The following is a 24367-nucleotide window of genomic DNA, read 5'->3' on the forward strand; positions in this document are numbered from 1 at the left end:
ATCTTAGTATGCAATTATGTATTTGTGACTTTAAGACTGAGACATTCAGCGAAATTTTTTATCATCTCTTGGCCTTCTTCTAAATGAGGAAAGTTGTGGAGTTGGGATATATAATCATCTTTGCTACATCCCACTTTTTCTTTTTTTTTTTTTAGAAGAAGTGCTTTTTGAAATGACTCTTTAATAAATCCCGGGCAAAGGGTGTGGTGACAAGATTGCTTCTTGAAAAATGTCAGGTCAGAAATTGTGCTTTGAGAAGGCTTGACATATTTCCTTTGACCAAAGTCTTTTCGTTGGTTGTTATTGTTCACCATGACCTCCGAAAAGCCATCTAACTTCCCATATTTGATTTCTTTTTAGCATACAATTGTAGTCTTTGTATTTGCCATATAACCCCACAAAGATTTAAAGAAAGCAAGTATACATAATTGTGGTTAGCATCTTGAGTTGCTGTACACCTATTATGCAAGCAGAATGACAGAAGCACTTAGGGTTTATAAATGACTTTTCCTCGTTCCAAAGTATTGTATTCATATTCTTTTTCTTGGCCATGAAGCCAACTTAGAATTTTCAATAGTCTTAAGAAGCTGTATTGTTTTTCTGAACCCACCAGAGGTTACAATGTATATGCTTTCTTAATATACTGTGTGGGATGGTTTTGTTAGGAAATCATCTGCTTCTTTTCATGTTTTACCTTCAGAAGTATATTTACAGCCAAAGTAGAAGATATGTATCCAGCTTGGTTCCAAAGTGCAATTCTATGCATCTTAGAAGCCTAAAACTCCCACTGAATTGCAGTCACATATCATGAAAGAATCAGAGAAGATAGCTAAAAACATGAGAAATGTCTGATTGTTTGACAGAGCTGCCACACTTGGTTGCATAGGTTGTTAACTGCACAAGGGAGCCAAACTAAAGGGTTGAGTGGGTGGGGACAGAAATCTGGCCTTGGATCCAGTCACCAAGGAACGTGCCCTGCAGTGGGATGATGTCCACCTTAAGGAAAGAGGTACCTTTCTCTAATCAACAGAAGTCCCACATGGGCATCCCCGTTGCATGGAATTCTGTTGTGATTTCTTCCAGAGCTATCAAAGGCACAGGTATCTTTTAAGAAGTATGCATCCAGAGATGGTTCTGTTCATTTTAATCTGCAGCCATTGCTTCAGTCTTGATACCCACAGAACCTATTTCTTCATTGGCAAAGTAACTCAGTGTTACTAGAGTCAAATAAAATTTTGCAATATCTGGCCAGGAGTGGTGGTTTATGCCTCTAATCCCAGCACTTTGGGAGGCCAAAGTGGGCGGATCACGAGGTCAGGTGTTCAAGACCAGCCTGGCCAACATGGTGAAACCCCATCTCTACTAAAAATACAAGAATTAGCTGGACGTGGTGGCGGGCGCCTATAATCCCAGCTACTCAGGAAGCTGAGGCAGGAGAATCGCTTGAACCTGGGAGGCAGAGGTTGCAGTGAGCCAAGATTGTGCCACTGCACTCCAGTCTGAGTGACAGAGCAAGACTCCATCTTAAAAAAAAAATTGCAATATCTGTGCCTATTTCATCACTATCTTTATCACCAGCTCTCTAAACAAAGTTTGAAGTAAAATCTCAGACTCTTAAGTGAGCATAAGTGCTAAGCACAAATCTATAATTCTTTTCAGGTACTTTTTTTTACATTCAACAAAAATAATGGAAGCTTCATGAATTCAAATGTATGATTCTTTCATTTGAGTTCCAGTAGAAGTTTCATATTTGGGGTGGAATGCTTGTAAACATTGGCATATGTTGGATACATGAGCCCAGAGCAGGGGTGAAAAGGCTTCATTTGAAGTCTTCCATGATTATCATCAACCTGTCTTGTGAAAATACCCCCCACCCAGCTCATTTTTTCTACCAAGGAATAGAGCTTTAAATGTGAAAGGAATAAACTGTGATTGAGGTAAACACGAGAAACTCTCTTATTGAAATTAATACATGCATATCAGTTTGGATTCTGGCATCAGATATTCCTAGCACAGACTGCAGCACCAGTTTCATATCCCACATCAGGGACAGAGGGCTCTAACTTGCTGTGACCACACTGAGACCATGGTAAGTGGGCACTGTGGAAACTAGTTGAGGATCAATAAGAGGGCCCAGATAAACAAGATGAAAGGGGGCTTATGATTACATCTTTTCCAAATTTAATTTTACTAAAGATGGCTTAGCCTATCCTATTTTGTTATCTAGAGAGATCTTTATATTGGTGCCAATGTCTGTAATATAAACCAAATCCAAAGGCTCAAAAAGAAATGCTGAAAATTAATCCTTCCCTGGTTCTGTGCATGACTTCCAAGGCCACTGCACCTAGCACTATAAAGTGAGACTCCAGGCAGTTGCTTTGCAGAATCCATCTGGATACATCTTCTGGGAAATAAATAGATCCAGACTCTTTTTTTTTTTTTTTCTTAGAATCTCAATTCAGTCTCTTTACACATGCTCACATCTTGCTAGCCTTTGGCATTTCAAAGCAATTAAACTTCTATCACATGTCCCAGTAATGGCTTCAACAGGCTTCATTTTATGGTGTTATACCAGAAGACACAGTTCTCCCTGAAATTTCCAGAGTCATCCTTGAAAGAGCCAAAAAGAAAGCTATTGTGATCACTGCTGGATGTTAACAAATGGGAAGGTGCTCTATGATACTCAATGTGATTCTTCCATCTATAAGTGCCTGGTTAGCTCTAATAAAAAAAAAATAGCCAAAGCGTGAATATAAAATAAAGTATCTTTTCCATATTAATATCTTCACACTCACAGAAAATCCCTGATAGAAATGACTGAAGAAGGTCATTTCTCAGCAAGAATATGGGAAAGCGTTAGGGACCAGATGTTAAACTTTCCTTCCAAGTCCAACATATAAATAAATAAATATATATATTGCACATGATGTTTTAATGAGTTCTGAAGTTTTGAAGATGAGAGCAGTACTTTGTGTGGTTGACTTGGAAAAGATAAGTTATGTAGATGATTTCCTCATATGTTTTCCCCCTTTATTACCTTGCAGGATTATTCTGAGGATTATGATTGATTTGAGTACCTTAGTGGAAAGAAATACTGTATGTCTTGTAGACCACAGTAATCAATGGATAAATATGTAGTAGAAAGAAATTCTGAAGACTTGAGCTTGAGTTTCTATGACTTTGCACAAGTTCTTTTCATGTTCATGAGACCTAGTTTCTTCAGCTAGAAAATGTGAATAATACTATCTTGCTAATAAGATGATTGTGAAGATTTTATTAGCTACTGTGTAATAAAATACATATGTAAGATATGAATTTTGCCTCCCCTGTAAAATTGCCCGTCAGCCTCTCATTTTGAGAAGCATGCTCAATGCATTAAATGTGCTTCAATTGTAGGGGCAGTAGGATTCAGAAATAGACAGATCAGTGCATTTTCTATTTTCACCTTTGTACACTGAGCATGATTTTTCATCTCAACTCAGTCAAACCCGGATTCTTTCCTAACAATGCCATGTGTACTTAACGCCTTAAGTAATGTGCATTCAAAGAAGGGAAGTATCTAGACCGATCTGTCCCTGAAGTGTGAGTGATAATGCAAGTCTAGGTTAATTAAGGGAACTTTTATCCTCTCAAAATGTTTCTGTAAGAGAAGCAGAAATATTTGGGATAACCATATAAAAAGATACTGACATCATATACTGTGCAGTCAACTCTCATTTCTTTTGCTCCTGGCATGAGGGAAGGGGTATTTCAGAATCATGCCTAGAGAGTCTCAGGATCTATGCTGGAGATGTTAGCCTAATTAATCAGACTTTGCCAGGAGATGCCATCCCTAATAACCTAAGTGTTCTCAAAGTGTGGTCCCCGGACCAACAATATACCAGCATCACCTGAAAGCATGTTAGAAATTCACATTCTGGGCCTTACCTCAAAACTCCTGAATCATTGAGACTGAGAAATGTGTGCTTTAACAAGTCCTGGGTGATTCTGATACACATGCAAGTTTGAGGACCACTGTCCTAAGTCGCCCACCATATGTAATGAATTACCTTCTCTCCTGTGCATCTGGAAGTGCCATCCCTAGAAGAAAGGAAAAAATAGTCTCTCAAATTGTGTTTTTCCTGCTGTTTCAATAAGGAAGTTGTGAAAGGTTTTCCCCAAACATCTCTTGTCAGTTGCTGAGCCATTTGCTCCCAGCCACATCTGTTCTCTTTTCTGTCAATTGGACCATGACTCTATGTTTTCAAACTTTGTATCACTCTTAAAGGGGGAGAAAAGAAAAAGAAAACCTTTTCCATTCTACTGCCTTTGTTCCATCCCTCCTTTCACAACTAAAAATTCCCAGCAAGTAGTCTGAATTAGCTGAGTCCATTTCCTTAGTTCATTCAGTCCTTCTGTAATTCTTTGCAATCTTGTTTCTACTTTGTTTCTACTTCCACCTTTGAAGGGAAATTATTCTACAACTTTGACCCATCTCCTGCTTGCCAAATCGGAAGACCTATTGTCTTCCTCTAGGATTCATGCTCTAGATCAACCCAATCTAGATCTCTCTTTGTTTTTAATGATGCAAAGATATAGCCCTGGTTCTTCGGCTCTTTACTTATTCTTTTCTCCCTTTCTTTAACCTTAGCCATTCCCTGAGGTCTGTTGCTTAGAGAGGGAGAGAGGGAAGGAGGGAGTTTCTCTCTCCCTCTCTCTCCCTCTCTCTCCCTCTCTCTCCCTCTCTCCTTTCCTCTCCCATCCTCTTAATGCCACTGCTTTTCTTTCACATATCTGCCTTCTTTTCAGTTACAAGTATCATGTCTTCACCAAAGATTTTCAATTCTACGTCTTCAACATTGACTTCATCCATTACCAATCTAGAATCTCTGCACAAGGCCCTCTCTATGTCATTTACAGCTGAGAACTTCTAAAACAGAAGCCATCAATCATCTTTCACAAAACAACTTCTCCCCGAAGCTGGCCTCTGTTGACAGGGGATACCCTTCTGTCCGTCACCCTGTTCCTGACTCCTTGGTCACCTCCAGTTTTAATTGCAAAACTCCATTGCTTCTTCCTTACCTGATCTCTCATTTCATTCACCATTTCCATAACCTGGTTTATGATCTCACATGCCTGCACCATGGCAATAGGTTCCCTGCCTTAGTCCTTCTGCCTCTGATATCCCGTATAACAAATCCCAGATTAATCTTTCCAGAATATCAATTCAATTATGTCATTTCCTTGATCGTTGGCACTCATTGCCTCCAGAGTAAATCCAGCCATGCATTCCAGGTCCACACAGCTTCCTTGAAAATGTCACCATTCCAAATATTCTGGTCTCATTACCTTCTCTCCATGAATCCAAATCTTACTGAAGGATTTAAGGGCCATTCTTCTAAAAGAACATCCAGTTCTCAGTAATGGCTTACTTTTCATAAATTTTACAGAAATTTCCCTACTGACATCCATTAAGCTTAAAAATCAGTTGAGTTTTATGAAAATAAAAGGGAATGCTCCTGAGAAGCCCACATAGTGGCAGAAACTGAGAAGGATATGTGGTAGCTTTCTTCCCTGTGAAATAGTGACATTCCCAGTGACAAGGAATAATTTTTCTTTGTTTGCCATCATCACCTCCAGCAGTGGGTGAAGAAGGCTCCTTGTGAGGTGAGCTGAGGGATGTGTAGCTGGATGAAATAACCAAATCTTTGTAATTACTGTTAACCACTGAGTAAACAGGCACTCACTTGAAATAAATGTCAACTAAATTTTCTATTCCCTTATCTTACGAGAACTTAAGGGAAAAGCAAAGCAAAACTAAAGGAAAATTAAATAAAGAATTATCTAAAAGCAATATGTAAATAATCCACAAATAGGAATTTTGGCTGCCAGCTAACCAAAATCCTATTTCATTCATTGTTTGCTCAAGTTTTACATCAAGAAGATCTAGGCTGGGGAACTGACATGTGGTCAATCTAATCTTCAACTAGCCTTTACCCAAAGGCCCTGGTAGTACATTTTTTATCTTGTTCTCATCTTTGTCCAGACAGTCATTCCTAAAAACAAGCAAAAATGGGATCTGGATATGATGTGGGTTACATGGCTGGGTCTCCCCAAGCTGGTATAGTAGTTTTCCTACTCCTGTTCAGGAAATACCCATCAATTACCTTAAGCGAATTACTTGCCTATTGTAACCATGCTGGGAGCAAATAAATGAAGACTGGTCAGAAGAAAATAAGAAAATAATCTGACACTTTTTTCTTTTCTTAAAATGGAAAGAGGCCCTTGACAGAAAGCAGACATATCTCCTTCTTGTTTTAACTCTGCAAATGAAACAAATAGTAATAAATATGTTTCTATATGTTCATATAGAATATAATAAATTGTGTGTGTATATATAAACATTATATTCCTACATGTGTATAATGAAGTACATTGTGCGTGGAGAAGAGGAACTCAGCAGTATTTTCCTGAACTCCATTTCCTTAGTCTATACTGAAGAGCCTTTCTGACTATGTACAGCTGCTGATCAAACCCATCCCCAAGAGTAGCTTTGAAGTACAGGCCCAGGAGACAGTATCTGGAAACTTTCCACGTGCAAGTTCTCAGTAGCACTGGTGACGGCTGGCATGTTTGGATCTGGCTGGAGTTGTTATGAGAGCATGAGATTTTAGGAAGAGCAAGGGAAAAATAAAAACAAACCAGGCAGCCGGGCACAGTGGCTCACACCTGTAATCCCAAAAGTTTGGGAGGCTGAGACGGGTGGATCACCTGAGGTCGGGAGTTCAAAACCAGCCTGGCCAACATGGTGAAACCCCATCTCTACTAAAAATACAAAATTAGCCAGGCGTGGTGTCACATGCCTGTAATCCCAGCTACTGGGGAGGCTGAGGCAAGAGAATTGCTTGAACCTGGGAGGCAGAGGTTGCAGTGAGCCGAGATCACACCATTGCACTCCAGCCTGGGCAACAAGAGTGAAACTCCGTCTCTAAATAAATAAATAATAAATAAATACCAGGCAGCAGAACACAGGTGCCAGCTGCCATGTTTTACTACCCCAAGGGAGTCTGCATTTTTGCACTGAGCAGCAGAAGAAAGCATTGCAACTATAGTTCTGAATCTCTCTCTAAGAAGCTCATGCTCCTTTTGCACTGAAATATAAGAGTACGCGTAGAAGAGATAGCGGAGGAAGGGAATAAGACAGAGGAAGAAGTAGGTGTTTCTGGGAGCATTCTGGCTTTCCACTATCAGATATTTAGGTGTGAAACTGCTGACATGAGACTGAAAAGTATCACTTCCCACTTTTTCTTTCTTCCGTAGGAAGTTTCATTTTGTTTTCATATTTAGCTGTTTCTTTTTACATTTAAAAAAAAAACAAAACCGTACTTAAGTGTTTACATTATGCATGTGGGACGATGGCAACTTGGGAAAGCGTCCCAGGTCCTCTCAGTTTCATGCTCTCCTCCTGTCCTGCACATTTGGCCTGGTTTGATTAGTAGGTGAGGGAGGCACAAGGTCCCTGGTGGGAGCAGTTATTTCAGAGCAGGTGGTTCAGCACATTGAGGATCAAAGAATCCAAAGGTGCTAGGACTGCAACAGCTGCAGGCAGCTCTTTGATCTCTGGTTCGGAATTTCTACCCAGCCCACAGATCAAGCAGCCCTCCTCAAGACGGGAATTTGGGTAACTACCTTTTATTCTGGTGGTTTACTTATAGGTAGATGAGAATAGCAACAACTTGATTGATGGCAGCTGACACCCAGCAATCATGGTTGTCTTTGAGTTCTCCTGCAGTCTGGTCTCACCCTCTATTCCCTGCACACTTACCACTCTCCCCTTCCCCTGCTGACTATTCACCCGACTGCAGGAATGCTGGTTTCCTCGGTGCCTCAACGAACCACAGAAGGACTTAATTATCTAACCAGGATGCTCAGTCCTGGCCCCTGCGATGTGCTACCTTCGTCCTCCACCTAACTAAATCCTACACATGCATGAAACCACAATCCAAATATGGATCACTTTCCCCTCAGGTTACCTTATGTTACTGCAGATCGTGGCTCACATGGATTGAGTACTTACTATACACCTGGTTGCTTGATAGCCCTTGTATTTGACTGATTTCTTACTCTTTGGATATCCTTTTATACTTACAGTAATTATGCAGTTTGGTGCTTTTAATTGTTTCTCAAATTATAAAGTTATTCTTGTCTCACCTCCTACTTGAGTGAGAACACAAATTATTTTCTGTTGCATTTGGATCTCACTGTTGAGTACAGTGTTGAATACAGAGTAGGTGCTTTACAACCTGAGTGACATAATAATTAATTGGATCAATTATTAGCTTATATTGGTGAAGTATATTGAAACTGATGCTTTCGAATAATCAAATTACTGAATCTAATTTATCAGCCATGTTTCATATTTTGATGGTTATGTGCATCCGAACAAATAGAAATATAGGTGCAGGATGCCTGACTGCCCTCTAGGAACTAGATTATTGATATTAACAGTTGGGAGAGTACTCTCTCTCCATAGTACTATCACATTCCGATTTCAGTTGCACGTACGGTGACCAGTCTCCTGGTTTGCCCAGGAATGAGGGAATTCCCAGGGCACAAGCATTTCAATGCTAACATCAGACAGTCCTGAGCAAATCTGGACATTTACTCTCCCTGGTCATAAGGAATAGGAGATATTTTAGCTGGGCTTTTACATTAAATACTCAGTAATGGATAGTTGTTACTAAGTTGCATTTTTTCAGGTATAGGCAAAATTTAAAATTTCTCCTAGGCTCCTTGGAGAGAGTTTTTGTTGCTGCTTGTTTGCCTTATTTTATTTGTTTGCCCTATTTTATTTATTTGTTTGCGGGATGCTGCATAACACTGTGTTTTAGCAGAAAGGTCCTCTTTCACTTTAGGAAGCTCAAACTGTTTTTAACCAGTCAATTCCTTATAGAGTGATTTACTCACAATCGTGTTAGTGTCATCATGAAATATCCATTCAGTGTAATTTTTAAAAAATGTTAAATAGCTGGCTCCAGTAAGGACAGTCCACTAAAAGAGATGAACATATACCCAATTTTCCTGGTTACAGCTTCTTATGCCCAGAAACTTCTATTTTTTTTCCTGCTGAGCTTTCTAGCTTATCTTTAGAATAGAGTCTTTTAGGCCTCCTAGCTAAAGCTGTTGCATATATTAACTGAATCTGCTTTCAAACTATGCGATTACCTACTTGTGTGCCTAACAATTATCTTCTCTCAGCACTCCTGGTCTCATCAGAAAATAAGAATATACCTGCCAGAGAATATTAACTGTTTTCCTGTGTTCTCTTGTCCATCTGACTATTCCAAGCAAGGAAGCCTTTGGATACCTTTGAATAAAAACTAGCTGTACTTCTGGTGCAAGATGAAACGGCTTTCCTGAGCTTATGTGCATAAATGAGCCTATTTGTGAGACCTCAATTGATATCTTATACCTATCAAAATGTAAACAGCCCTGAACTCTAAAGGAATAGATATAATGGTAGGCAAGTTTTGCAAACCTCCTTTATTGAAACAGAGCTTGTCCTACCTCACTCCACTAAAAAATAAATTTACTTTCTGAAATGTACTCCAGTAACTCTGTTTCAAGATCTTTAATTATTCTGTATACATAACTTGTTCCCTCAATTATGTTTTTAATATTTGATTTTTGAATTTTAACTAAGATTAAAACTGAATTGAATGTTTCTGCCCCCACTCTTAGGAATGAAAAATTCTATTTGAACTGGTCGGGATTCCTGTTCACACCAATGTTAATAGTGCTCTGATTTCATGGAATTTTGCATTTTACACAGTGCTTGCGCAGAATGGCTTCCACTTGATCATCATAAAATTATATTCAGGCTCAGCTTTTGCTCTGAACTGGGCGTGAGAAATGTGCATAAATAAGATTACTTTCGTTATGGAATGGCCGTATCGTAACCAACTGTTGCATGGTATATTTGCTATAATTGTACATTGTAAAATGTGAATATTGGCTCTATCCTTGAATAAATTTCAAATGTTAAGGGTGACTTTACAGAAATCAGTAATAAAAAGAACAGGCCTCTTAATTTCCCCTTACAATTCCCTGGTAAACACTTTATGACACTTGGTGAATTAAATAACATTTCTCTTCTAGGTACCATTCATTCATTTCACAGATATTTATGAAAGCCCTGCTCCAAGCCAGGCATTTCACAGCCCATGGAGAGAATCATATTCTGAACCCTTGGGAGCCCGTCAGGGTAACAGTAGATGTGCAAGACAGACTTGACTCAAATGGTCACCAAAAATGTCAATGTTTCTCTCTTTGTAGGTCATTTTAAGTATGAACATTTTACATAAAAAATTGTTAGTTCTTCCAAACTGCATAATGGTTCTTTCCCCTATTGACACCAGATTTTGAGGGAGTTCCTCTGCCCAACACATTTATTGTGCAATTTCCCTTATTGACTTAGTGACCTTCATTGATCTACTCAGCAACCAGTTTTCTTGTTCACTAATATTATATTAGTATGAAGTTTTTTTCGGTTGACCAGTCTGCAGTTTAACTGTAGTTAGTCAGCCTCTTTTCCAAGCATCTACTTTGAGTGTTTCATGAACAGACATTGTCTCTGGAGGGTAGAAATTGAATTGGAAAAGGAAACAAATTTATGGCCTTCATAAAGTCTCAAGGTGCTTTTCTACTTAACTCAAGTGGTTGTTTAACAGGCATGAAGTGTTTTCTGTATCTGATTGTTCATGTTAATTTATGTCCTCATGGTTGTTAGGTGGATAGTTATGGAGGAGGGGAGGGTGAAAACAGGAGCCAGAGCAGCTGAGTGCAAGCATGGCCGCTCAGGTGGGGCATGTACCTGGTATTGCAGTGACAGCTCAAAGCCCTGGCCCTGTCCAAGTTCCCACCTCCCTTCTCCACACCCCCAACATGCCAATCAAATCTTTCATCTTATTTCCCTAAACTGAAATAAAATGATGAGTTGTGCTAGTTTAAAACCACTTGACACTAGCATGGGGGATATTTAAGGACTGGTTGGAGGTAGAGCTCCTGACATAACATCTTTGGTAAAAATTTCAATTTCCCCAGGGTAGGGGAAAAATACCGTCAACTGTCCATGACGACCTGGTGTATAGGCTATGGTTAAATGATGAGTAAGAACATAATGATTCTCATGAACTTTTACAAAAGATCTCCACAGTTTAGTTCCTTAAGCCCAAATTTGACATTTCTTCTGTATCATGTGAGTACCTCTGTCCCTTTTTAATTACCCCTCATGATGTTACAGAACTAAAACTAAATATTCAGAATTGTTCATAAAACTTATCAACTTGTGATAAGGTTTTTGATAATTTTCATTTTGTTTATTTTCTGGATAAGATGTTTTACAATGAATATGCTCAGTTTTTAATTTAAAAAAAATAATAAAAATTGCAGAAGTACCTGTATAAAACTCCCACATATATCCGTGCCATAGCAAAGTAGGTTTACTTTTTTTATTTAATATGTCGTATCTGGCTAAGTACCTGATATTAAAGTAAAGAGACCTTACATTCATACGTTTCTTTACACATATTTTCTCACATGGAGCTCAGTGAACTTAATAATGTAGATGAGATAGATCATAACATCCCCAAACAAGGAAATTGTGTATTATTTTCTTGTTTGCTAAGAATTATGTGATTAGCAAATCACATAATTAAGGCAGTATTTTTTCATCCTAGCACAGTGTTCGTTTTTATATACTATAATTTATTTGTCCTCTATGTGCATCAAGTTCTGTTAACATAGAACATATAAAGAAACAAGACCCAGTTGCTGTCATCAACCAGTTTATAATGCAGCTGGAGTAAAAAGACATATGCTGACAGAGAGAGTTAATTGGCAATGCAATTGATGGCACAGATAAAAGGTGCAGTGCCTAATAACAGTGTGTGGCACATCAAAGGCATTCAAGAAATGATGGATGGATGGAGGGATGGATGATGAATGGATGAATGGATGGATGGATGGACAGAAGGGCAGATGGATTGACAAATTAATTAGTTACCAGAGTAGAAAGGAGAAAAGTTCACTGGTCAGATAGTCGAATTTCAGTAAATGTCTTTTGACTGTTTCATTGGTCAGAGAGTACTTCAAGAAGGAAAAGATAGACTAGCCAGGCCTTCAGGAACTTATTAGAGTAGGGCTTAACTCTGCAGAGAGAAAGAAAGAGGGGTTGTCAGGCCAAGTTCTCAGCCTGGACAAAGGCAGTGGGGCAGAAAGAGCAGCCTCTGACTGGAATCTCTAAGAGTGGCCTTCCTAAAGCAAAGGTTTGGTGATGAGGTTGTTTTGCAAGTAGAATGGAACTACATCTGAGCACGTTGCGACAATCAAGCTGGTGTGTTTAAGTAATCCATAAGCATGGGCAGCTATATAAATGTTTGCATAAAGTCATTCACGTGATGATAATAAAAAATGTTTTAGACAAAAACTGGAAATATGACGTAGTATTGAATATAAAGTTATAAGAGACAGTTCAATAAGAAGTGGAGATTTTAAGTACCAACTGGAATTTTAAAGTATTTTTAGAAAGATCTGCACATGTATATATTACTGTATCAGTCAAGTATTCCTATATCTAATTGAAGTTTCTGAGACAGTTATGTCAAATTCAGCTTCAGATCAATAGGTATGCTAACTGAGAACCAAAAGATTCAAAAACCTGAAGCTGGCATAAAAGTCTAGAGGCCTCCAAATATTTCATGGATAAAGTTTAATAAATTTTGTATATGCTAGAAGAAAGCTAATAATTTATGTCTTCTAAGGTAGTCAACCTAATTACTAGATATGTCAGAACGTTAGTATCTCTTGTATGTAAGTTCTTCTTGCTCTATGAGAAGTCATATACGTTGTTACTTCTCTTTAAACCTATTAATTATTTTATCTTATGAAAGCAGTGATGCCATCAGTTAAATGCGAGTGATTAAACAGTGGGGCCCTGGAGAAAAACTATGTGCATTAAAACCTAGTTCGACCAGTGACTTGCTAGTCAATCTTGGCTAAGTTTTTCTGTTCTTCAGCTTTCTCATTAATGAATGATGATATAATAATGGCACTAACAGCTGAAGATTGTTGGGAGAACTAAATGTAAAACTGTAGACTAATGCGTAGCATGAAGTAACAATTCATAAATGATAGGCATATTACTGGTAGTGATAGATAGTCAATGAAAACTGCACATATGTCTTATTTTCTTGACATGATTATGTATTTGTTTTGCTGGATTTATTTCTCAAATCATTGCTGGAAAGATAGCTAGGATCCCGCAGGGTGGTGTCTGAGGTCTCTACTGAGTGACGTTATAATTTGACATATGTAGCTTAGTGAAGCTGACCAGTCTCTCGCTTTCCACAGTGAGCCATCTTTATGGATTTGGACTGATGGACGCAGAAGCCATGGTGATGGAGGCAGAGAAGTGGACCACCGTTCCCCGGCAGCACGTGTGTGTGGAGAGCACAGACCGACAAATCAAGTAATGCTTGCTGCCGGCAAATAGCATGACAATGCCCCAAAATAGAGCAAGCCAGTCAATTGCTCAAGACAGCCCCTTGTTGCACACAGAGGCTAAAAGCTTCTGTAGTTTCTCTCTAATGTGACTATGAAATGGTAATAGAACGGCTAGGATTCTGAGCTGTTAAATTCATACTAGTATAGCCCAAGAATCCTTCAAAGAAAAGCATCTTTAAAAAAGGGATTGGGAGATATGCTTACCCCTGGGCTCTTGAAAGTTTTCTACTGTCAATATTTCTATTTGATGGTACAAGTATTCTCCAGAAGTCAGTGTACTTTTAAAAACTGTAACAACTCTATACTGCGTAGTTATCCAAAGAGTGGTACAAAATGTACAGTAAATGAGATTGCAGTTTACTCACAGCTTTCAGGGCCTATTCCCCAGTTTTAGTGGCACAGACTTGGAGGCTGTGCTGACAGGGTTTGCCAACAGGATTCTATCTTAGTAGGCTTATTAGTGTTTTGCTCTTGGCTTTCTGTTCAGAGACTTTTCTCTCTGAAAAATATTGTTGAACTTTGGTTGATGATGAAACTAGAGACATTGTCATTCTTGAGAAAATTTGTTAGGAAGCAGAAGTAAATCAACTAAAGTTGTTTGAGTTTATTTTCTTTCTACTCTTGTGGCAGAGAATGAGAGAGAAAAAACAAAAGGGTGGAAAGTTAACCAGTGTTTATTGAGCACTTACTATGGGCCATGCCAAGGGCTAGACACTTCATGTATGTTTTCCTCTTAAAGCTGTGTAATAACTTGGGTATTATTCTCATTTGAAAAGTGTGGAAATGGGATCAAAGGAATTATTTGTTTATTCATTCACAAACTCATTCACTAAGTAACTTTTTCTCGCACTTACTGAATATCAAGCACTCAGCAAAACGTTAGGAATAAAAAGGAGAATAAGTAATACTTCCTACCCTTGTGGAGGTTACAGTCTAATGGAGGCATCACACCAAAAAAATAACAAGTATATAATTACAAATTCTAATAAATGAATGTTGGAAATTTTTAAAATGTAAAAAATAAGAGATGGGGGACATATTTTCACCTGTGGCTCGAGGAAGGTCTCAGGGAGGGGAAATTTAAGCTTTGACCTTGAAGGAAGAAGAGTTAGCCATAGGGACATCAGCAACAACAACAAAAGTACTTCAGGCAGAGTAGTGTGTGCAAAGTCCCCAAGGTGGGAAACTTGTGTTATCCCAGAGGTTGAACCTGATGCCACTGTGGCTGCAGCCTAGTGTTCAAGGGGAACTGTGGCACAGGAAGAAGCTAGAGAGGAAGATGGGAACCTATAGGCAAGAGGGAAGAATGTGCTGATGGGTTACAGAGCAAGGGATGTGAACCCCCTTTATGCTAATCCCCAAGCCTCCACTGTACCACAGTAAGTGGTTCTCACAGTGTATTCCATAAATCAGCTATGTCACTATCACCTGGGAACTTGTTAGAAATGCAAATTCTTGAGATCCATCCCAGACCTACTCAATCGTACACTCTGGGGCCAGCAATCTGTGTTTTAACAAGCTGATATCAATGCATACTCAAGTTTGAGATCTATTACCTTCATGAAGATGAAAGAACCTTGTTCCTTTTTCACCTCTCCCTTGCATCTTTCCCACTAACTGGTAATCCTTTCAGTGACCCAGTTATTTTGGTGATAGCACATTGTATATCACATTTGGTAATAAACATTGTATATTTAGTATCCAGCTGTCAGCTGGATACTAAACATTGTATATTTATTCCATGCCTCCAGGTTCACTCACCTGAGCTCTGTGATGTCATTTGCTCAAACTCCCTCTCTCTCTTTTACAGGACAATCCGCCCTAACAGTGCAGTGCGCTCCATCTACAAAGCTTCGGGCTGCTCGGATAACCCCAACCGCCATGTCAACTACCTGGAGCACGTCGTTGTGCGCATCACCATCACCCACCCCAGGAGAGGAGACCTGGCCATCTACCTGACCTCGCCCTCGGGAACTAGGTCTCAGCTTTTGGCCAACAGGTACAGCAGTGGTCTCTGCCCACCAGTGTAGTAGTCACAGCGACACTTGGCTATTCCTTAGGTAGAAGGGAACAGCTGCTGCTTTCACCTAACCTGGGAGCCAGCAGAGGGGGCGCTTAGATGTCAGGATCTCACTGCTGATAAGTAGAGATTGTGAAGCTGCCTATAATCTGTAGACGTGGAAAAGTGGGGCATTTAATAGTTGGCTAAGAAAAGGATGCAGTAGAAAAATTAAAGGCCACTTGTTCTTGATCCTACAAAAGAATTGCAGAGCACTAACTCATAAGGCCTCTGATATCCCCTCCCCCACCATTAAGTATCTGCTGTCATTCGTTACAGATGAACCGAATTCTCTTGCCCAAGCACTTACTTTCAAAACTTAAAGGAAATTCTAATTTTTTAAAGCAGGTGTTAACAGATTCTTTCTGCACAGAGCCAGACAATAAATGTGTTGAGCTGTGTAAGCCAGGTCTTTATCCCAACTACTCAACTCTGCCATTCGAGTACAGAAGCCACCTAGACAATATAAGTGAATAAGCATGCCCGTGTGCCAACCAAACTTCACTTACAGACAGGCGCAGGCCAGATTTGGCCTGAGGATTATGGTTTGCTGACCCCTGTTTTTAAGGTTGACTCTTCAGTCCTTTTTTTTGAGACGGAGTCTCACTCTGTCTCCAGGCTGGAGTGCAGTGGTGTGATCTGGGCTCACTGCAGTCATCGCCTCCCAGGTTCAAGCAATTCCCCTGCCTCAGCCTCCTGAGTAGCTGTGACTACAGCCGCGCCCCACCATGCCTGGCTAGTTTTTTGTATTTCAGTAGAGACGGGATTTCACCATGTTGACCAGGATGGTCTCGATCTCCTGACCTCATGATCCATCCACCTCGGCCTCCCAAAGTGCTGGGATTACAGGCGTGAGCCACCGCGCCCAGCTGACTCTTCAGTCTTTATTGCCCTAGAGGGTATTCAGTTTCGCTTGTTAGCCTCTCCTCCCTGCTTCCTCCAAAACACTTCCCCAGCATATAAGTAACTGTATTTTGTACAAGCCAAGATCCTGCTGAGAGAATGTGGCCAGAATGTTCTATCACTCATTTTCTTTTGCTCCCTTGGCTTTTTGAGTAGTTGGGAACATGGGAGAAAGTTGTCAGCAAGTGGGACCGAAGAGGGGAGATGTCAGCTTTTCTTGTGATCCTCATTGTCATGGTGGTTCTAAATGACAAACCACAGCCCAAAGCCTAAAGCTTCTTTGATTTTTTTTTCTCTCAGAAGAACATTTAATGGGGGCAAAAACTTTCTTATCAGTGGCATATATAGTTCAAATGAAAGTCAACCTTTTATGTAGACATAGCCACTGGTCCACACGCCAGGTGACCATGGCAGAGGTGATCTTTGTTAGAACACTAACAACAGGCCAGAGGTGTTGAGAGGCAAGAGGCCCATGAAAGTCTGCACAGCCAACAGTGAGACTGAACTTGCCAGTTGCTTCTAAAAATCCCTAACTTCATCTACTATAGGACAGTGAGAAAAGGAGAGAACAATAACTTTTCTGGCTTATAGCAACTAGGAGTACAGAATCTGAAATCTTTTTTTTTTTTTTTTCTTTTTTGAGATGGAGTCTTGCTCTGTTGCCCAGGCTGGAGTGCAGTGTTGGCACAATCTCGGCTCACTGCATCCTCCACCTCCTGGGTTCAAGCGATTCTCCTGCCTGAGCCTCTCCAGTAGTTGGGATTACAGGCATACGCCACCACAGCCAGCTAATTTTTGTATTTTTAGTAGAGACGGGGTTTCACCATGTTGGCCAGGCTGGTCTTGAACTCCCAACCTCAAGTGATCCTCTTGCCTTGGCCTCCCAAAGTGCTGGGATTACAGGCATGAGCCACTGCGCCCAGCCCAGAATCTGAAATCTTCATGTGCATTTTATTTCTGTGCTTAGACTTGCTGTGTTCTTTCAAATCTAACATCTTCCATTAGTGTATGGGAAACTTGGGTTTAGTACTTTAAATGTGATGTGCAGCTTTGCCACAATAAGTGTATGCAGGTGCAAGGAACATAAGGATTCCTCAGCATAGGATCCCTGGGCGCTTCCTCATGTCCTCCTCCCACTGCAGACAGAGAGGCCTCAGCAGGCCGCCTGCAGGGTAATTGCAGGTACCTGCCTGAGGTTTCTTTCCAGCAAGCAAAACTTCAGATACACGATTACGTGATTAATGAAGGTCTCTCCAGCTGTGGTTACCGAAGCTAGGGAAGGCCTTTATTTCTTGCTTTTTTTTTCTTTTCTTTACCATTATTCATCTGGGTTTAACTTGAAAATGTATCCCGGTGAAACACTGTGAAGTGCAAAGGTTTGCTTCACATGTGTGGATCGTGTTCCCCCGAGCCCCCTTCCTTGTAGAGAAACAGTCCCTCTGCTGTTGCTGTTTGCTTGAAAAACTCAACCCCTTCAGCCTGTCTGGGCTCTTCCTGCATATTCCGCTATTTATTTTTGGCTTCCCCTGAAATGACGTCAGTGAGGAAACTTGTGAGCAGAGGAGCTATGGATTCCATCACAGGCATTTGGTGGATTGCAGTGTTGCTGGCTTCAGGCTCGCATGCATTCTTCAACAGCCGACATCTGCTTTGCTCTTTGCAAAGTGCTGAACACAAGAGCGCTGCGTGACTTGTGTTGGAGAAAAGAAACAGGCATTTCCGACGTGCGGTGACCGGCGCTCCCATAGCGCACCTCAGTCTCCCTCATCAAGACCACCTGGGAAGAAAGTTTGCTCCCAGAATGTGTCTTCTTGGTCTGGAGCAGTTTCTTCAAATGTGGCTGTCGTTTATCCTCCATCTTAGTCCTGAAAATAAGTAGCCACTGAAGAGAGGCAGAGAGCCTGGAGATTGGAGGGGGCTGGAGACCCCAAGAGATGTAAAGGATGTTGTGAATTCATTTGTCTACAAGCTCTGCAGAAATATTGCTCTGAGCATCTGACCCTTTCCATGTGAAACAGCTGCACCCGGTCCCAAAACCATGAATGGCCACCTTCCAAGGCCTGGCTCCCCCGTTCCTGCTGTGCTTGACACTGGTAGCGTCCCTCCTACCGAGGCAGCTAAAGAAAGACAGTTTCTTTTGGCACTCTATCCCTCTGGAGTACTCTGAAGCTTTCATTTCATTAGAGGAAACTTTTCCTCAAAACCTCTCAGTCTCTGACCTAGTGGCAAGGAGGCCTCATGCCCTCTCACCTTGGCCCCATTTCAAAGCACATTCCCAGAATGGAGAGCTGGGAACAAGGGCACAGAAAGGGGTGGAGAGGAGGTGAAGCAAAGGCCTGCTTTGCTCCTGGTGTCCATGTTGGTATGCAAGGCAGTCCGTCTCCGTGGTAGGGAAAAAAAATGAAGAGGTCAGGTTTTAGAAGGAATTTGCCAGAGATGATCGGTAAGAGCAATAAATATTTCCCCTGCCAGACCCTTGTCTTTTTTTCAGAGAAGTCAAGATTTCTCAGGAGGCCCATGTAAAGCAAAGAACAAAGATTTTTTTTTAAATAAGAATTCTGAAAAGTTTAAAACAATGTTTCCCTAGCAGAGGTGGTTTGAGATGCAGATGTTGGCTTCTTGTGGCAGACTTTTCCTCATTTTATCTGTCCTACCCCTCTGGGGGCAGGGGTGATTCTTTTCATCCCGAATTAGAATTTCCAACACTGCACACTTAACTAGCCTGGCAGCCAACGTGGAAAACTCCCCAAGGCCTTTGAAGCAGCTCCTCTGCTCCATGGCTTACTCACAGCAGGCTGCGTGTTGGCTCCTGGGAGAAGGAACCAGAATCTGGAGGCTCACTTGGCAACACCTCTCCTTTGCAATGAAAAAACCAGAGACCAGACAATGAGGATGAAGCAGAGGGGGAGAATCCAGAGGACAGTGCTCTCCTTTACAGTATTGACAAAATATACATCCTAGTCTGGGGACCTGAAACTATGGTCACTATTTATGGTTGACTTTCCAGAAGTCCTCATTTACTTAGACATTTCAGTGAGGAATTTCTTCAGAATTGTTTATCTCCTCACCACAGGAATTCCTTGAAAGTCTGTTTTCCGCGAAGTGCTGAACACGTTGATGTAGTCTGTGTGGGCCGTCTGGAGCCCCTCAGTGGCTCCCTGTCCTGGCTGACGGGCACTTGCCCGAACTCCTGTGGAGAACAGCTGTTGGAGGAGGAACAGTTTCCCCAAGCATCTGCAGGTGCTAAGCGCTGGAAGGCACTCAGCAGCATTCAGAACTCCAGTCCAGCTTGAGCTCTGTGCCCCATTAGCCCGGCGTGCATGCTCCCCCTGGCAAGCCCCGTGGATCATTCAGTGGGTGGGTGCCGTGGGTCAATGGAGAAGTCCTAGAATGGACTTTCCTTTGTTCTTCCCCTGCCGTCCCACCCTCTTGGTTCTCCCCTTGGCCTTTACACTGCCTAACAAAAAGGCAAATTGAATATTCACAACAAGTGATTTACTTCCATAAAGAGCATGGAGGTCGAGTGTGTAGGGAGAAGCCAGGTGGGCTTGGGTCCTTTGAAAATGTTTTGAGATGAGAGCAACTTTAGATATAAGCCTATATACTATGACACATTCAAAGTCTGCCTGTGTCAAAATTTTTCAAACAAAAGCTTATCCCAGCAGATTCTTTCTTCAACTGCATTTGTTAGAATTATAAAAAGCTCTCTCTTTTTTTTTTTTTTCTAAATCTCCCTCATTGAGTTTTAGATTTAGCTTAGATGTACTGGCCCTCTGTTCTAAATTTTGGCCTCGAATGAAAGGTGAAACTTTGCCTCCCTTTCTAAATTTGATTACAGATGAATATCTCTGCTTCTAATTATGGTCTTAAATGGTGAGAAGGTATACTTTCTAATCTGCAAAACCTATAGAGTCCTATAATTAAATATATTTAAAATGTAGTGTTTATGCTTCAGTCATTTCTTTCACTTCCCTACCCAAATGTTCAATGACAGACTATTGACATTTGTAAGGCATCATGGTATATAAATGCATCTGTGGCTTGCAGTAAAAATTACACTTCTGCAGTGAATGTTTTACATTCCAGTAACACCCAACCACGTGAACCTTCTTCCTTCATTCAAAAGAAGGTACAGTCTTTGGAGTTAGACAGAGCTGGGTTTTTCTTGACTTCACTGATATCTGTGTTTCAATTTAGAAAGCCTAATTTCCTCATTTATAAAATAGATGTAATAGTATATACCTCACAGAGTTGGTTGGTACACGTATTAAGATCACGTACAGTTATATACTTAGCACAGTGCCTAGCATAGTAAGCACTTAATAAGTGGTAACTCTTATTTACACAGTGCTTCTCCAAGCACCTGGTACATGACTCTATCAAATGCAGTTGCCTGGGTCCCTCTCCCAAAAAGTCTAATTCTATCAGTCTGGGGTGAGGTCCAAGGATGTGCATTTCTAATAAGCTCCCAGGTGATACTGAAGCTGCCTGTCCACAGACCACACTTTAAATAGCAAGGATTTAAAAGATCATCCAGCTTTTTCATACACATTCTTATTACTTTTGTGTCATCAAAAGACTTGGAAGCAGTATGCTGCTGGATGCTGTGCAAGGAAATTACAAAAGGGCTTATAATATAAAACAGATACTTCAATAAAAGCCATCTACTCTAAAATGAATTAAATCTTGAGGAAGATTAAGTACTTATGTACCCACAAGAAGGAATGCATTTTGGGGTTGGTGAATGAATTGATAATAGTTTGCATATTGGAAGGTTTTTTACCAAAAAAAAAAAAAAAAAAATCATTTTAGGTATTACAGACCTCTAGAACCAGTTCCTTTCTCCTTCTCAATCTTTCTTAAAGAAGTAATTGAGATTAGGAAAGAGAGAAAAAGCAAATAGTATGTTTTAAATACCCTGTATCAGAAGAAATTATTTAAAACTTACAAAAACCAAACATCTAAAGAAAACCAAAAACTCAACTACAGTGGAGCCAAATGAGTTCTTCAAGCTCTACCTTAAATTGTAATGAATCACTTTCAAAAAATAAAAAATAGAAGAGAGAAAAGAGAAAATTTCCAGGAATATTGGCCTGATGTCTAGTTCTGTAGTGAACATAAATACCATTTGAATAGTAGTGGATGATTCTGAAATTAAGATCCATTTACAATTTTAGAAATAATTATAGGATAACACATAGCTGTCAGTATTTATAAAACATCTTGTTATTTAGTTGCCATAACATCATAGAAGAATGCTGTAGCCTTGATACATTGGCTAGACTCTTTAAGAGGAAGGGAAATAAAGCTTACAGTAATTATATAAGTTATTTCCTGAGTTAATTCCTCAAAAGGATGTACTACACTTGATGGTCATCTTTTCTACCAGGCTTCATCCAAAGTAATTTATTTGGAAACCACTTGCAGGGATAGGGCTGTGGGGCACCATTTTAATAACTGGATGCACAATTTGTGCCATCACATGCATATATCATTTCATCGAGCACGTGATTATGAAGTCAACTTTGACAGGACAGAATTTCACTGCAAGAGGAGAAGTGGATAAAGGCATGGAGTTAATGTACTTTGGCTTTCAGCACACTGGCTCTGCTTTATTGACATTTTACCCACACTAATAATGTTGGCATGTGTCTGATCTCTTCACTGTTGGCACAGCGTGGACATTCACACTGGGCATTAAACTTTTTAGTTGATAAAAGAAGATCCCACAATTGGAATCTCTGTAGCAGGTGTCCATGGTTTGACACTTGATTGTCTTAAGCAAGTATGTTCTTTGCAATGCAAAGCAAACCTACAAGCTATGTTACCTTTTGTTTTATGCAGAGATGCAGTTTCCTTTAATGTTACAATGGTAGAAAATAAGAAGTAGCTGAAGTATTGAATCCAAGTTAAAACACACAACAATGTGTACTTATAAAGGACGGAATGAAACTAGCAATGTAAAAGCCCAGTTAGGTGATACAACAACCATTGGTGCCTGTTTTTTTCCCCTATCAACTCTTTCAGCAAAATGTGATGGTCGTGTTTGGCTGCATTTTCATTCCTCTCCTCAACTCTTATATTCACATGAAATTAATGAACATTCCAACTCTGAATAATGTGAAGAGACCAGGGGGTGGAAAACTGCTTAGCCACATAGGCAAAGCTCATTTATGTTTGGGCTTTGAAACACTTACTTGAATTCTGATTTGTGGATATTTCTTCTTGGCACTCAGTTTATATTTAACTTTTGTGCCCGATGTGATTTGAAAGTGATTGGTAGTAATGAAATGACTTTCAAAGGTGGACAGGAAAGGGTGGAAGGGGAGAAACGTAGGGTCTGCTAATCCAGCAGTCAAATCATTGACCCATGAGTGATTAAAAGTTGGCTGAGGTTGTGGAAACAAGACTGCCCCTCATGTGATGGCAGCTTCAAGTCTCCTTTGTAGTTTTTGGATGTGAGGCAATGAGCCAAGTGTTCTGTCTAAACTGTTTGGGAACTGCTTTTAAGTTCGGCACTCTTGGAGAGGTATTATGTGACAAGTTATTGCTTCAGTGCCCTCAAATGGCACCATGGCCTCAACGAATTAGAGCTTAAGCTGGAGCTGTGGGACTTAAGGAAGGAAGTGGTTCTAAACTGCTTTTCTGCCTCTAGCCATTTCTGTATCAACATATTCCCTTTAACAACATCTCTCTGTTAGAAAGGGCAGTTTGAAAAAGCTCCTCCTCCCCTATCTCTGTTGTCTTCTTGCCCAACATACACATGTTGCGGGTTTTTAGTGAAGGATTCAATGGATGTAAGTTAAGTATATAATGACACAGCCATTTCTTCTTGTCCAAGTCTAGTCTTAAGCCATAAACTTGTGAAATGAGCTGATTGTGGTCGTTCAGTGGATTGTAGAATCTCCATAAAGTGCACCATCCTTTCTCTATTGAGGACCCATTCCAGTGGGAAAATATTCATGTAAAAAGCTGCCATCTTCATCCTTGTCACTATGAGCCAAAGTTGCCAGATCCAACCTCGTTCCTCATTGAAGTGCCACACTCCTCTGTTTCGAGAGGGAACCTTTATAGATCATATACAGATGTTCTAAAAAGAGAGAGAGAATAGGCTTCATGTCCAGGTAAACTTTGAAAATCACTGCCTCCCAATTAACCCCATTATGGAAATTGATAAAACACATTTGCATATTCTGAAGATCTGAGATGTCCTCTATTAAAGAGTTCTATTCATCTTTGTTTGATTCAGCCTTTCCCAAATTTTTTGACCATGGGACACCTGAGAATGCTGCCTAATAATTTTCATTTTTCTGTCTTTCAAGGGTTCAGGAACATATAGCAGGTGATTTTCCTGTTTATTGCTTTTCTCTAGGGAACATTGCAAAGTGTTAGCCATTTACCTATCACAATCCAAAATTGTGTTTCTGAACCCTTTAGCTTTAGAACCCTGCCGGCATTTTAGAAAGAGCCTCAGACGCACTGATAAAATACGTTTTTAAAAAATCAGAGTTCTAATATATTGTTATAAGAAGACTGAACTAGTTACTTTTATGTTTAGAAGGGCACATTTTCTCTCAATGGGAAGAGGTACAGAGAAGGTCAAATTATAACCACCAGTTTGTCTGGTAAACATGAGATTAAAGCAAAGAGAGTTGATTTGTGTGTTCTGAATAGCCATCAAACTTCAGTTACCATAACGTTTGTTACCATTTGTCCCCATTGAAGGAGAGAAATATCTCAGTAACTGGACATGATTGCACCTAAGAAAATTTTAGAGATATTTTTCCTCTCTGTTTGCCTCACTCACTTGCAATATTTTACTCTTTTTTTATTTTTTTCAGTGAAATAATCGATGAACATAAT

At 40.2% G+C, this 24367-nt stretch overlaps 1 protein-coding gene across 3 annotated transcripts in view; it reads left to right on the forward strand.

Annotated features, from left to right (window-relative positions):
• The window catches only part of PCSK5 (proprotein convertase subtilisin/kexin type 5), a 468314-nt gene that overhangs the window by 253948 nt on the left and 189999 nt on the right, over nt 1-24367 (forward strand). For all 3 annotated transcript variants that reach the window (XM_054502930.2, XM_054502928.2, XM_054502929.2), the window contains exons 11-12: nt 13390-13507; nt 15353-15541. In XM_054502930.2, coding sequence (XP_054358905.1) covers nt 13390-13507; nt 15353-15541 — 307 coding nt within the window. The remainder of the gene's footprint in view (nt 1-13389; nt 13508-15352; nt 15542-24367) is intronic.

This window comes from Pongo pygmaeus, chromosome 13 (genome assembly GCF_028885625.2).
Source record: "Pongo pygmaeus isolate AG05252 chromosome 13, NHGRI_mPonPyg2-v2.0_pri, whole genome shotgun sequence".
NCBI classification, from domain to species: Eukaryota; Metazoa; Chordata; class Mammalia; order Primates; family Hominidae; genus Pongo; species Pongo pygmaeus.